This window comes from Centroberyx gerrardi, chromosome 23 (assembly GCF_048128805.1).
Source record: "Centroberyx gerrardi isolate f3 chromosome 23, fCenGer3.hap1.cur.20231027, whole genome shotgun sequence".
NCBI classification, from domain to species: domain Eukaryota; kingdom Metazoa; phylum Chordata; class Actinopteri; order Beryciformes; family Berycidae; genus Centroberyx; species Centroberyx gerrardi.
In genome coordinates this window covers 13,095,378-13,110,543 of record NC_136019.1, presented here as the reverse complement: position 1 = coordinate 13,110,543, position 15,166 = coordinate 13,095,378, and the positions used below count along the sequence as shown (strand labels likewise).

The window sequence follows — 15,166 nt, the reverse complement described above, 5'->3', positions numbered from 1 at the left end:
GTAGAATTGACATTGTTGAATGTGGGGTGGTAGTAAACGTATATGTTGCATCAGCATATTTAGGGAGCTAAGGTGTAGGGCAAGATCACAAGCGCAGGGATGTGTGTGTAGGTTTGAGCAATGCTGAAGTACAGCTGCTGAGACGCTAACTGAGGACACCTCTTTGGCCACAGGGCGGTTTGCGACAACAGTACAAGTTCCAGGTAGCTGGGTTTTTGTGGCTGATGGATATGGGTGCCTTTTTGCCACACCACTTGGGTGACATGTCTCTCTCCAACATGCATGTGATGTTTCATCTCGGTTGATGGCACAAGTGGGCATTAGCTAATGGAAAAAGCGGGACCTCGTTTTCCCTCCCACTCTCGCGTCTCACTGAAAGATGGCAAAGGGTCTTTCTATTGTGGCCCGCCACTCAAAATCCATTTCCACCACTAGGGACAATGAAAGTACCATTTGCCACACTGCGTCGCTCAAACATCAAGCATCCTTAAGATGAAAATGTCCATTGAGGGGTAAAGAGGTGAGAGGGAGGGGAGCGAGAGTGGGGGAAAGAGTCTAATGTTGCGCCGCTTCAGGGCTTGAGAGGATGCGGTCACGTGGGGGAGAAAAAAAAAATGTTTGGGCCTTTTCAGCAGCGAGAGAGCCAAGGTACCGGCTCTCAGAAAGGCTGCTGGGGAAAAAAAAAGACGGCTTGAGAGTCGACTGAAATAGTGGGAGGGTGGTTGAGATCACTCTGAATCGAAAGGAAAAATACCCCTCTGCCAGGATGAAACAGCCGGTAATGGTCCTAACGTCATTGAAGAGCTTTCATAAATATGCATAATCTTTTTCAAAAACGAGCCTGCAGGGATAATTCATCCTCCTTTCATACTAGCTGACCTGAAAAATATGGCTTTGATATTACAACATTATTGGCAGTCTCTGAACACCTGTCCCAAAGCAGCCGGTGCCAGAGGAACTCAAACGGCAGTTGAGTGTGTCTCTTTCGGTCAGGAGGAGGCAAAGATGCGTACCGCCTTTCCGGGGAGATAAATGGACTGTGACTCCCATCTTTTTCCCCAGGCGAGAAAAGGCCACATGGAGACTGAGCCAAAGCGTGACCACCGCTCACCTCGCCACTAAAGGTCAGAGGGAGTAAACACTCGTGTTCGCGGCTTGTCACCGCTCTTTTGGCTCGCATACAAAATGTGCCACCGAGTCACGACACCTTTCGCAGCTCCCTAGCCGCCACAATGCGGCGTCCCGTGACTTCCACAGAGCGGGATGTCATCCGAGTAGCGCTGCGCTATTCTGAATGAGCGTGACGCGTCTTGATGACCTGGACGACACAGGTGCACAGGATGATGACAGCTGCCATGAAATTGCCAAGCTTGCATTCCTGCCTCTCCACTCTCCACTAAGCAGTCTCTCCAGGGAGGACTCGGCCAGTTTTGACCCTCTGTGCCTTCTCTAAGCCACCTGTCCATTGTCTACCTGCACACTGCTCACTTCTTTAGTGCCGGTCCTCAGTGCAATGGTAATGGGAACAGTTTGGGGAATTACCGTATTGCACTTCAATGTCAGCAGAGAGCAAATGAACAGGCAATGGATGATATATAAAAAAAACAACAACAAAAAAAGCTTTCAATGATCAATGAACATAATTATGAGGGTACTGAGTATTCAACTTGTGTCACAGAAGATGTTTTTTTCTGTAATCAGTGAGCAATCTATAGCATTGGCATACATTATCACAATGCATTTTGATCTGTGCATTCACAGTGAATGACATGGACCTCATTAGATTGATTTGGAAAACTTACCAGGTGTTTGGAAGTTGAGGCGTCGGAGCTCCACTGGGTCCGTGGGATGATGCAGTGGCATTTCCTTGCTGTTGGGTAGACTTCCTTTCCTTGCTTCGGATTCTGCCCTTTTCCTGCAGAAGAAAAACAAATAGCGAGTTCTAATTATTTCGTGAAATTATTCAATTTTAACATGCCCTTTCAACCTTTACTGCCTCTGCATCGCTGATAATTTGCTTTAGACTACAACTCTCTGTATTTGTAGCGAATCAGTGATGTTTTATCTTTTTCACATATCACTGGTGCACGAGGGTCATAACCTCTGTCAGCAGATGCCTTGTGAATCAAGTGACCTTTTATAGTGCGTTTCATGGAGGGCAGTGAGGTTTCTGTAAATAGCCATGAGGGTCGATACATAAATGGCCACTGACAACTATAGATCACATGTTTTGCAGCCTCGCTACATGGACTTTAAATGGATATGTTTAACACTCTCAGTTGGTTATTATTCTTTCAGACTGTAGGAAAAAGTCTCTACGTTTGTCCTTCAGTTTCCACATAATGGCTTGCTGACATCCTTCATTGAAACAAAGTGGCATGGTTAGCTGCAAGCAACATGTGTTCAACATGTGTTCAGAATGTGCTCATGATGACATTGAGTGCATAGCATGCTCATGAAGTGCTGTATCCATGCCACATGATGTTGGAAATATGGTGGAGATCACACAAACCCTTCGAACATACAGTAGATGATAGTGTTTGGAGTAGCTGAATATTGTTTATCACACCAAAACTAGCACTAAAGCATAACTTTTCAATCAAAGCTAAATGGTGAATTTGACACTAATCTAATTTAATTTGAATGGGGAAAAATGCAAAAATGCTTGTGAAAGTATCAATTATGTTGAGCAGAAATGCAATAAAAAGCTGGCAGTGGTTTTGCCGGAAAGCTGACTGAAGTGGGTGTTAGGTTACCCCAAACGTGTGTTGGGATGTAGTTGCAATTCTGTTGAAAGAATATCAAATATCTTGGTGATAGGTTGGCATGCAATGACCATGTGAAACAGCAGGTAGATGGTGACGTTTGGAAAGGAGCAATGCAACCGTGTTAAGCATGCAGGTGGTAAGAAATGGATGAGTTCAATACATATCCTAACCATTACTATTGAACTTGTAAAAGTGTCTAGCAGGTTCTTGGTGGTTATGAGTTGGTGACATTAAATCCAGTGGGTGAACATTTTTGCTTGCTCTGTCCAGTTACTGTGATCTCAGTAGTCACAGTTGGTATAACGTATGTATACTGTGTGCTTGTATGCTGAATGTAGAGTGCTGTGTGTACGATCCAGGGAGAAAAAGGGTTGGTGGGGAAGTTTTCTTCTATCTCTCTCGCTCACTCTTACCTGTCCGGTTTGCTGCTCCATTGGTTAGCAAGGAAAGAAATGTCGACACATTAGAAGTTAGGACCCTTTGGCTTGCACACTGAATTCCAGCAGCTTAATATAAATTATTTGGAATAACTGAATGAATGGGAATACGCATCTGACTGCATGAGAGACAAACGATACCAATCAGATCTCAGTTTTGCTTTGCGTGCAAGATTAGTGATGCTTCACTTCAGAGATTATGCTCAATTATGCAGCCTTGGGGCTCTTGTGTTTCAAATACTACAGTTTTGTCCCAGGTGCATCCAAGATTTGTACATTGTATCTTTGCATTTTCAAGCAGTTTCAGCTGATTGCTTCTTGTTCAAGCATAAAAGTCATCTCTTGACTCCTAATTGGTGTGTCCGTCTTTTCCTCTCAAATAAAACTCGATCACTGTCACAGTTATTAAATTGAAGAATTATGTATTTGGTACTATAGCTCAGAAAAAAGACAATATTTGGGATAGCAATTATAAATGTAAGTGTATAAATTAATCTTAGGAAGCATTAATAGGTATGTTACCAGACTTTTTTATTTAATCATGACCAGAATCTATTTTCAGGAGGGTCTGGTAGCAGACAAGGCATTTTGACTTACAACTTAACATTAAAGTTGACTTAAATTATTCTCACTATGTGTAGGAGTACAATGTGCTGTGACTGATTTATGTAGTTCATTGATGATGTTGCATGTGGCTATCCTCATGTCCTTTCCCAGGACTCAACATAACAATGGCTGCTGTCCTTTGTTCCACCCGAGAGGAGCGTTCTGTCACATAAAAATTGATCTTGACAAGACAAATATCTCCTGGTTATGGACCGGAATGTTCCCCAACATGGCGGTGACATTGACTTGGTAATTGTTGTGTAAATCTGCCGGACACAAACAGAAATCGTGAAGCCCCCGCACAATCTTTGTTTTCGGGCGCGGCAGTTCACTTCTCGGCTCACCTTGGTCCGACCCGATCCAAAACTCGATATGAATGGAGTCCGAGGACAATAAGGTCAAAGAGAGATTCAGCATAAAACTGTAGGCTTAAACCTCTTACTATGTGAAACACATTATGCTGATACTATTGATGGATATTTTTTAAAATATTGGTACTGTTACTGATTATACCTTACGCTGACTCTTCACTTAATAATCTTACTTTCTCAAAATTACTTCTCCGGGACTATTGTAAAATTCAGCTCAGGATTGGAGAATTGATTGAATGAACTCTGCAGAATTTTTCTGTGTGGAGAAGTAGCGGAGGACAGAGAAATCTGTGTGTAAATGTGTCAGTGCATGTGTGTGTATATGTGTGTCCTGGCAAAGCAGCAGCAGGCCGGTGAGAGGTCACGGTCGGGATGTAGAGCCGGGCTCTCTTGTGGGACGGGCAGTAGAGGGTGAGGGGGAGGGACGGGGGCGGTGTCTGCAGCCCGGGCCCCAGGGCCTCTCTAAAGCTGCACACACATGCAATGACAAGCAGCAGATAGTCGGAGAGCTCCCCTCCTACGCTTGACTGATGAGCAGTGACAGCAAGCGGTCTAGCTTCCACTAGGGGGTTTCAGACAAAAGGCTGTTTTGATTCTGTGTGAGAGTACGCCACCGCAAGTGTTTGCTACAGCTTTACGTGTGTGTGTGTGTTTGTATATGTGTGTGTGTGTGTTTGTGTGTGCAGGGGGTAGATGGATGCGTCTGATTAACTTTCAGTCAACGCATGCGTCTGTGTGAAGGATTGTGGGTGTCTGCGTTTGATGGCTAGACGGTTTGTGTGGCAGTGTGCTTGGATGTGCTCGTCTGAGATTTAAAGAGTGTGTGCATGCGCGCGTGTGTGTGTGTGTTTATATGTGCGCCTCAGAGTTAGGGTCAGGGAGAGTCTTAAGATGGATCTGCCTCAGGCATCTACTTAAAATCTTAGTTTTAGTGCATTTGAATGTACTAATCTAAGATTTGTGCATGCTGTTGTGTTTTGTGTATATGCATGTGAATGCTGAATGTATGTGCTTGTGTTAAGTTACCAAGACAATACATTTATTGTACTGGGGGGAATAAAAATGTTTCTGATTCTGATGTGTGCGTTATCATTTCATGTCCTCACCTCTTGTAGAGGAGGATGGCAATGACGATGCATATGATGAAGACGACAGCTAGCACAGGGCCCACCACCCAGATAAGCCCCTCCTCCTCATCGATGATTGGCTGGGGGTCGATGTCGGCTGACACAACCGGGTCGGAGTAGGGGCTGGTGGCGTACATGGTCTGAGGGAGGGAAAATGCAAATGAATGATCGATATTCCATTGTAAAATCTGTCATGCCTTCTTCTACCATCATATGCTAGAGATATTGCAGCACAGAATAATGCCTAGAATTTATTTTGTGGAATCTGTAATGGCTTGGCTACTGACAACCATTAACTTGTCAGTAGTAGCATTACTGGTCACTCTGAGTGAGTGAGTGACCGGTAATATAATATAGGAAATACGGTATGGACCTCCTCTTGCTCCTAATGGCATTATTAATCTGTCATAGCTTTTGCAGCGATTTGGGGAGACCGTTTTCTTGCTTGTGCATTAACTGTTCCTTTGGACGCCGGCACATTGTGAAACTGATCCGCTCAAAGTTACATCAGCACTAACAACTGAATGCTGAAAGATAGATCCAGACTCTTGTGGGGACACTAAGATATTCAAAGCATTGCTACAAGATTTAAATTAATTTACCCCCGCGACAGAACATATCTAACCAGACTCTGACAAAGACATTATCACCACCAATACAAAATAAATGCCAATTCAACGTTTTTCTATGTGTGTGTTCTTGCTAAGTTGCAATTTGAGCAACCAAAGTGATCTCAGTATCTCTCATTTATGGGAGCTTGATTGAGCCATTTCACATTCTGAGGGGAGATTAAAAAATGGGCTTGGGGGAAGAGAAAAAGCAAATATATGCTTCGGTGGGCAAATTAGAGATTTCCCTCCGTCCGTCATTATCGTTTTTGCTCTACCTGAACTCGGGGCTGCTGAGAGAGTGTGAGGCTGCGCTATAGTCCTCACAGCTCATCAAATCCATCATCTTGCCTGCAGCTGCCTAATCATGCAGCTTTCTGGTCTTCTGTCCAGACAGACACACACACACGCATGCACACATACACACTAGTGGCAGCAGTGGAGATAAGGTGGGCCGCACGTACGGCGCAATTAAAGAGAAGCCGTGTTATCGAGGTATTCTTGCAATCGGCTAAGGTCTTGAGGGGTTTCCCTCCCTACAGCGGCAGGGGTCAGCTTCTGGGGGCAGCTGCAGCTTTAGATTTTTGAAACACAGCCTCAAATGGACTCATAGTAGCACATCTAACCAGGAGACGAGCCCCCCTGCCGTGAAGCTGTGAATTTTCCCTCTCTGACTATTAACAAACAATTTTTAGCACAGAGAACATGAGATCGCTAGCAAGGGAATTGCCAGAGGCGAGCAAGTTCATGTCTGAGGCTGAACTGTGTTGTCAGGTCTAATAAGAGACAAATATGGTTAAAACTGAGACACAGAGAGAGAGAGAGAGAGAGAGAGAGAGAGAGAGAGAGAAAGAGAGCAGGAGAGAAAGCTTTCCAAAAAAATAAGGCAGACTTACATTTTCAGACATCTCCAGGACGGCGAGCACAAAGAAGATGTACTCCTGGCCGTTCTGGAGCTGCTTGTTTTCAAAGTCGCCATAGATCTTGGCGTCTCCCAGGGTGAACTCTGTGGGCAGGTCTTTGAAGTAGGCAGCGATATAGGCTTTGGGTTCGGCTTGCCTCCGGAATCGAAGGCCTCTGCTTGTTCGGTTAATCTCTTTCAGCAGCTAAAGTGAAAAGAATATGATGTGGACAGTTGATAACGCAAAGGCACACATCGCACTCGCTCTCCAGCACGCACACACACACATCCATGCAAAGCAAATCTGTCTTAGATTTTTTTCTGATTACAGAAGCTCAAAATGGTGATTGCAGAAGGCAGAACATTACAGAAAAGATCACTGAGTTGTTTCATCTGTTTTGGACTACAAAAGATTACAAGATTATAAGATTGTGTGGATTTCCAACATATAAGACATTTGAGCATTATCCAACAGCTTCAAACAATAAAACGAGACAAAATTAATTTCAAAACTTACACAACTCAATTCTTTTTTTTCCCTAGTAGATACAATCAGAAACATTTTTGCCTAAAATGGCCAAACGTGTAGATGAACAGAATTTAGGGAAGCAAATCATCATTTTCACTCTCTTTCCACTGGATTTGATTAACGATGTTCCATTGTTAAGTATTTCCCTATTAGTCATTTCCCAAATGTGAATGAGAGTGAAAGATGTGAAAAGTAAGTGAGGATAAACTATGTATTATTTCTACAAATGGCTCGAAGCTATATCCTGCCAAGTATTACAAATTATTATATCCTAAAAATTGAAATATGCTACTGGCAGCGGTACCAAAATGAATTTGTTAGAGCATTGGTTGCAAAAAATACTAAGTAACAGGTTAAGGTTGGAAATAGTTGATAAATAACAAAAACTGAATGTAGTTTGGTATGTCATGTTTCTATTTTGGAGCCATAAATGCAGGTGATGATATTCATTGCAAAAGTGCAAAAGGAAATCAGCACCATACCCCTACAAGTATAAGTGAGACAACAATACTGTATGTTTGGGCTATTATCCATACATTCATACACACATAAAGATTTGCATACACTCGAAAAGTCCCATCTTTTCGAGTGTTTTCGAATCAGTCATGATTAGTGTCATCAGCTCAAAAAACCAACAACTCTGTTCCCCCAACCTCCAATAATATTAATGATAAGATGGAAGAAATACTTAAGACAGTTTCCTTTATCCAAGTCTGTATTGTCAGGATTTAAACTTCACATATCAACTGTGCATCATATAAACGCGCTAATCAAGACTGGCTATTTGGCGACTGACCTCATATCTCTCTCAGTCTGTCACTTGTGTGCACTAATGTGTGTGGTGGTGCGTGTGCGTCCACGTGTGCGCCTGTCATTCAAGCTGGAGTGTGTGTGCCTTCTTGTGTGTGCTCTGTTTTGGCTGCGGGGCTGTTGGTGCTGCCCGATAATGTCTTCAATCATCTCTCCTGTCAACACGGCTAAATCTGGCTGCCCTTGGGAAAAGTTGTGAAAAGGTGAGTGCCAATATTGACAAACAAATAAATTCTGACAGAGGGGCGACTTTTGGGCAATCGGTCAAGGCTACAGACATGGGCCTGTAGGCATGAGCTATAAAGCCAATGCCAGATGAGACAGTGTGTGTGTTTTCTTTTAGCCATTCCCAGACATTTGATTTATTGTGATGTTTACACAATAAAAGCAAAAATTTTAAATCTCAAATATTCTCTAAAATCTCTAAATTGTGAGGATTCAAATACAAATCCATTGCAGATTTCCAACTTGTATTAAGAAATTCAAGTGGACCGGAGGGAGAGTAACTTTTTGGAAGTTTACACTTTCATACATTGCTCGGAGAGAGACTCTATGTGCTAAAAACAGAGTATGTAGGCAGAGAGCGGCCAGTTTTTGACAGCGTCTGCATCTGCAATAAGCACTGCTAAATAATTATAAAAATAGTGATAAAAGCTTTCATTCGCTAACGCATTTAATCATGCACGCAATGCACAGAAGCTCCTGAATTATCTAGACTGGCTAAATATAAAAGTTGTCAAGTGCTTTGTACATAAGCAGTAGCCCAGCTTTCCCTGGAACGAGAAGAGACGCGAAGGCCTGATGCAGCTCTTCAGGTAATTACCACAGACACAGAGAGGAGGAGGAGGTGGGAATGGGGGTTGAGTTGCAGTGCACTTGATGGCTACTTCATGTTCTCATTTCCATATGAACAATGCTCTCTGCAGCTATTTGCGTCAATCAGCGAGCCTCGTCTCCTGTTTCCCCTGCCCTCTTAACTGCAGAGTAAGATTTCTGTCTCTTCAACTCCTTTCTTCCAGATTTGAGAGAGAAAAAAAAAGTATGGTATATGCACACCATTTATTGGGCCCAGTTCAAGAGTAATCTGAGTATAATAACGGGATAACAGACAAGTAAATGTAATTTTAGATTTCATTTTTTTTTTTTGCCATTTGTTTCCTGGCAACCTGAGTCATCATAACCATCTGTTCCCTTGAACATACCTCCTCCAGATTCATCTCATCAGGATTGTCCCAGGGTTTGAAAAACTTGCCAGTGCGCTGCTTCTTCAGAGGTACCACCACAATGTAGTATCCCCTGGGGAAAAAAGAGAAAGGAAATGCATATTGACATTCTAGCCAAGGTCAAAGATCACTTGCTGTTTTCAAAACACACATCAAAGTCGACCATTTCCCTTTGAAAGTCAATGGCCACTGTTGCCTGGATAAAAATAAACAAAACCCCATATCACAGCAATCACAGATTCAGCAGTGCACAGTGCACACAGTGTCTGTCTGCATTAGAGAGGGTAGGCTGCTTACCACAAATGGCTGAAAAAGGACACATGATCATGCAATTAGCAAGTTATGCTATTCCTTATCACTCGATTTGGACTATTTTCCTCCATGTTTTCCATTTAATTGAGGCATGTTCAGAGAAGTCAGGCACCACGGTTACACCTCACTGAGGCCCCCCGTGGGCTAATTAGGAGCCCTCTGTGCACGCTGAAAAGATATGGAATTAGAGGGATTTTCATCCCTCCATCAGGGCGGCAAGAGAGATAATGGCCTCTGCCAGAGTTTTTTGGGCTTCCTGGCTGGGCACAGCGCTAGCTAGCGTTAGCCAGGAAGGCAGTGTGGCAGGCTAATGGGAAACTAATTAGCTTAAGCTCTGGCTTGGGAGAGAGTGGGCCAAGTGCATCCAGCAAGATCAAAAACCCAAGATGGGTTTGAAGCGCCAGTCTGCAATCGGATGTGCTCCTTGGCCTTCTGACAACCCCGGGCTTTGTTAAAAAGGCTATAAGAGACTTTATAGGGCTTAGAGGAGTGGGCTTAAATGAGTCGGGCTGCCTCAACTTGCCATGTCTGAGGTGAACTGGGTATTATACTGAAACGTAAGAATGAATATAAATCAGCTATTAAGTTAATTTGTTTGTTGCCATTTACAATGCATCAATAAGAAATAGGAATAGAAAAATCACTAATATGGACCTAAGCAATGGCAAGAGAAAGCTTTAACTGCATCGTGCAGATGTCATTACAAGCTTTATAGATCTGAATAGACCCACCAAAGAGCCATTTTAACAAAGTCAAATCATATTAAGCTCAACAGTTGGCTCCATGATACAATTACAGTCAAATAGAAATTAGCTGTGGCTTCATCTTCTCCACTCACCTGACTTTCTCAGATGTCTGCACCGACGGTAGCTCCACAGTCACCATACCGTCAGAGTTAGTCTTGCCAATCAGGTAGGGTTTGGTGCGGAGGATGTCTGGGGCCGTCATGGTGGACACGCGGTGCTGGAGACCTCCGGCGCTGTTCCCACGGTTGGTCAGGAGGAAGGAGTACTGCGTCTCAGGCTGAAGACCCGTAATCAGCTTCTGTGTGAGCTTCCCATCCACCTCCACACTCTGCCCATTATCGTAGAGGATCTGGATGTGAATGAGTCAATGTTAACATTTAGCGCACTCACTGTACACTACGAAAAAGTGTTTCAAAGTATTGTCTCGAGTACTACGAGCATGGCAGTCTGTTTGGTGCTGAGTTACTTTGTGTAACTCTATACAGAATATGTGCCCACGTATCTAGAGACTCACAGTGAAGGGTTGAGCTGCGTTGTAGTTGTCTGGGATTTCCCAGGTGAGCAACACCGATGTCTTCATGGCAGCTTTCACGTGAAAATTTTTTGCAAACACTGCTAAAAGAAAGGGGGAGCGGATGATTTAGACACAAAAAAACATCTTTATCAACCAATAGTCCCACACCAGTGCTTACCTGGGTACGTTTCCCTTCAAAACAAGCCTGAAATCAGCACTACAGTGAGCTTAAAACACTCCCCTTCTTACCTTCTTACCAACACCGCCTCTTAAAATTAATGACTGACCTTTGCTTGACTGACAACACAAGGGACACGCATACTTACTCCTTTTACTTTTTGTTTTTTTAAATCATTCTTAGGTTAGAGAGGCTAAGGATAGGACAGATAGATGCTTAATACCAAGTCGTCTGGTTGATCCCATACTCTTTCAACTTCTGCCTTTTTGAGGCTTGCTGAGGAAGCTGCTGTTGTTGGAAAGGGTTGTGGAGGGAGAAGGTGATTTTAAAAGAGGAGAGGAGGGCTAAGAGGGTTCAGGGAATGGTCCTACCTTGATCCAAAGGCTGTGTCCTGAATTGGACACTTGGGCTATAGGGGCCGGAGCCCTTGCTGGTGAAGGCGCACATTTTAATATCATAAGTGGTATCTGCCTTAAGGCCATCCAAGATGACAGTTGACTCGGGGGCGGTGATGAAAAGTTCCGAGGGACTGCGCGGGCTGTTGATGTCCTTGTACTGCAGAGCATATTTCACGATGTGGCCGTTACGCTCTACCAGCAAAAGGGGTTTCCAGCTAACCTGAATGGTGGTGGTAGTGGCACCCTCTGCTATAATGTTCTGAGGGTAGCCGCTTGGGACATCCTCATTGGTGGTGACCTCTCTGACCGTCTCCTCGCCGAAGCCCACCTTGTTGCGGGCCGAGAGGCGGAAGGTGTACGAGGCCCCCTTATGGATCTCTTTGGTAGTGTAGTGTTTCTCGTGCTCGGGGAACTCAATGACAGTCAGCGGATCCACGTCTTTGCGGCCGAAACGGAGGCGATAGCCTTGCAGGGGCCCGTGGGTTAATGCCGGGGAACGCCACTGGAGGAGGGCTGTGCCCATGTTGGTAGTACTGACCATGAGCCAAGGTTTATCGGGAACTGACACAGTGGAGAAAAGAACAAATTGTTGTAAATATCGAGAACCATGTTTCCATCCAAATGGAATGTTGTGGAATTAAAAATAGTAAGAACACATTCAGTTTCACGAATGCACATGCAAAAGAACTTGATATTGAAAAAGGAAAGAATAACTGAATGCTTTAGTTGTGCAACATTTCAACGCAGAGTGGCTCTTCATTAGACAATAGGGATTGAAACAGTGTATACATAAACTTACTGGGAGCAAGGTAGTGTTAAGAGATTCCTTCATTTTTAAGTATAATTCTTTAAAAACAATAAAATTTCATACCAAATGTCTGGGGAATATTACTATTATTACACCCAATGTAATCAATTTCTATAATATTTTCTAAGAACTAACTGTCTATCTATCTAATCTTTCTTTTCCATATCTATCTCTTTTCCATCTCACACACTGTATCTCAGGGCCTTGTAGACAGGTGCAGCATGAAAGACCTTTGAGACAAATTAGAAAATATCTCAATTACATGTCACACGCATACACTCAGAAGCACTTCTGAATTGCCGTTAGGCTCCTGTGGCATAGCTTTCTCAAAAGAAGCGAGTGACAGAGCTGAACAGGCCCCGTATTTCCCTTTATTTCTTCAGTCTTTTTCTTTTCTTTTCCCCACTTCACTTTCCATTATGTTTTTAACCCCAGTGAGCATTCCAATGTCATCGCAGTGGGTAAGAGGTATTGCAATAATTGAGGCAGCAATTAGCCACATTCACACTTTAATACCCGCCGGGAAGAATGTTTGCCTAGTGTTTCTCCACTGGGTACAATTTCACAGCTTTAGACAGCAGAAATGCATTTTTTGGATGATCACATAGCACATTAGCAGAGGGTCATGGGAGATTTGTCAGCGGTGACAGTTCCTTTACCTGCGCCAGTGGTGGTGATCAGTTTGGGCTTGCTACGAGCCCCGTCGCCTTTTGTCGTGTAGGCTGCCACAGCGACTGAATATGTGGTCTCAGCCTGCAGCTCTGTGATGATCATTTCCTGTAGAAGAGCAGGAATTTAGTCACAGAACACTCATTTGCAGCTATATAGGTAGGAGAATAGGTAGGAGTTGGGTGTGATGTCAACATTAACATCGCAAAGGGCATAAAGGACACATGGTCTCAGCATGCACTAAGAATTGGGACACACAGTGCAGTATAAGAGGATAGAGTTGATCAGGGTTGGTTATTAAATAACAATTAGCAAAGTAGTATGCTCCCTTGGCCTCAAACAAGATAGCTTCTGACAATTATCACAGTTACAGAATTCAACCTTTTTAAAGAGTAACTAAACCCCAAATCCAAATCTGTGTAAAGCCTGACATCTAAAGGTAAAAAGCATGCTACTGAAATGGCCATCTGCTATTGGCTGATCTTTGGTGCCAGGTGATGTCACCTTCTATAGAGTGCAACAGGTGGTGACATCACCTGGCACCAAAGATCAGCCAATAGCAGATGGGCAGTTTAGTAGCTTGCTTTGTACCTTTCAGATGTCAGGCTTTACACAGATTTGGGTTTGGGGTTTAGTTCCTCTTTAAGGTTAACATCTATTCTGCCATTTGGTGGTTAGGATTAATTCCCTTTGAACAAAGTGTTAGTCAAGGCATTGCATCTGTAGTTTTAGGATAAACATCACAAGAAGGTGAAATGTTGCTCAGTCTGTTGTTCAAAGCTTGGTCATGAACTGGTAATGCAGAAAAGACACATGCAATTCATGCAGAGGATGGAAGTTGGGGAAAACAAGATTGGAACTTGGTCAAGTTTCTTATCTACTCACATGTTCAGTTGAATCATCATATTCCCACTGATTACGATATAAGAATATGGAAAGAAAAGAAAAAAGCAAATAAGGCCAAGTACAGATACTAGTCACTAGTGAAAGAGAATTCTGTCTTGGAATTAACCCGTCCAGTCAATTTATTTGGTGTCAGAAACAATTAAAATAACGGCAACAATAATCATATGTACATGGTGGTATGTGGACAAATGTACATCCTACTGTATATGTGCACCCAGTTAAATTGTGATTGGTGACAAAACAGTTAAATAGTCACTGCCATAATTGATGATTGCTGTATTGGTTTTCACTTGCCTCTAACTTAACTTAAGTGTGTGCCTTTAACTATACGCTCTTTTGTCACAATAAATGTGAAACTTGCAATGGAGAGTGCGGAAGCTTATATCTTTGAACTATAAGTGCAGCAATTATGAAATAGCTGTCTTTTTCCCCACTCCCCAAGCGAATGACTCCGCTACAGAACGTATGCAGACTCTTGAAGGTGAGGAAGAGAAAAAGAGAGAGAGATACTATGTGTGTGAGAGATGAGGTGGCTGGCTGAGGAGGGTGCTTTACCTGGGCATCATCGATCAGGATGTCCTTGATGACTGGCTGTCCCGTGGGCTCCCCATTAACCATCCTGACATAGTGCACCTGGTACCCTCGGATCTGACCGTGCTGCTTGGTGGGCATCGGCGAGCGCCAGATCACTTTAATTGATGAGGAGTTGACAGCCTCCACCTCAACTTTACGAGGTGGCCCGCTGGGAACTGGAGGAACACCATGGGATAAGAGAAAAAAGGTCAAAATTATAGAGAACCCCTTCACCCTCCTTTTAAATCCAGCCCAAAGCCGTAGCGCAAAATGCTGCGATGATCAAAAATTACAAAAGTGCAGCAAACTGCAACAAGCACTGTATGACATCAATATTTCAACAATGGCAAGGAAAAAAAAAAAAAAAAAACAACGGCAAAAACAGGTCTGACAACTGACCTAATCTTGAAACATTAAAAATGGGTAGAGTGGATTTTAAAAACATGGAATAAAAATGTGTTTTGTCAAAATAGAAAAGTGGAGCCAAAGGGGGGGCTTCAAGCGCTTCAAATGCTTGAAGCACTACAAGAATTTTGGCTATGGAGCGAGGAAAAATGAATTAAAAATGATTAGATTGTATATGAGGGGAAAAAATATCAAAAATGGCCTTCAACAAAATTCCTTCCACCTTGTGTTGTTCCCACTGTCCAGAACTTGTCCCTTTGTCAAGTTCCTCAAAAAG

The 15,166-nt window shown here is 43.3% G+C and overlaps 1 protein-coding gene across 1 annotated transcript in view; it reads right to left on the bottom strand.

Annotated features, from left to right (window-relative positions):
• LOC139914456 (receptor-type tyrosine-protein phosphatase delta-like) overlaps positions 1–15,166 on the bottom strand; it is a 192,683-nt gene that overhangs the window by 24,954 nt on the left and 152,563 nt on the right. The window contains exons 13-22 of the mRNA XM_078291873.1: positions 14,467–14,660; positions 13,891–13,917; positions 12,996–13,113; positions 11,502–12,089; positions 10,953–11,053; positions 10,531–10,787; positions 9,360–9,453; positions 6,814–7,023; positions 5,289–5,449; positions 1,803–1,915 (exon numbers count right to left, since the gene is read on the bottom strand). Of these exons, the coding sequence (XP_078147999.1) occupies positions 1,803–1,915; positions 5,289–5,449; positions 6,814–7,023; positions 9,360–9,453; positions 10,531–10,787; positions 10,953–11,053; positions 11,502–12,089; positions 12,996–13,113; positions 13,891–13,917; positions 14,467–14,660 (1,863 nt within the window). The remainder of the gene's footprint in view (positions 1–1,802; positions 1,916–5,288; positions 5,450–6,813; positions 7,024–9,359; positions 9,454–10,530; positions 10,788–10,952; positions 11,054–11,501; positions 12,090–12,995; positions 13,114–13,890; positions 13,918–14,466; positions 14,661–15,166) is intronic.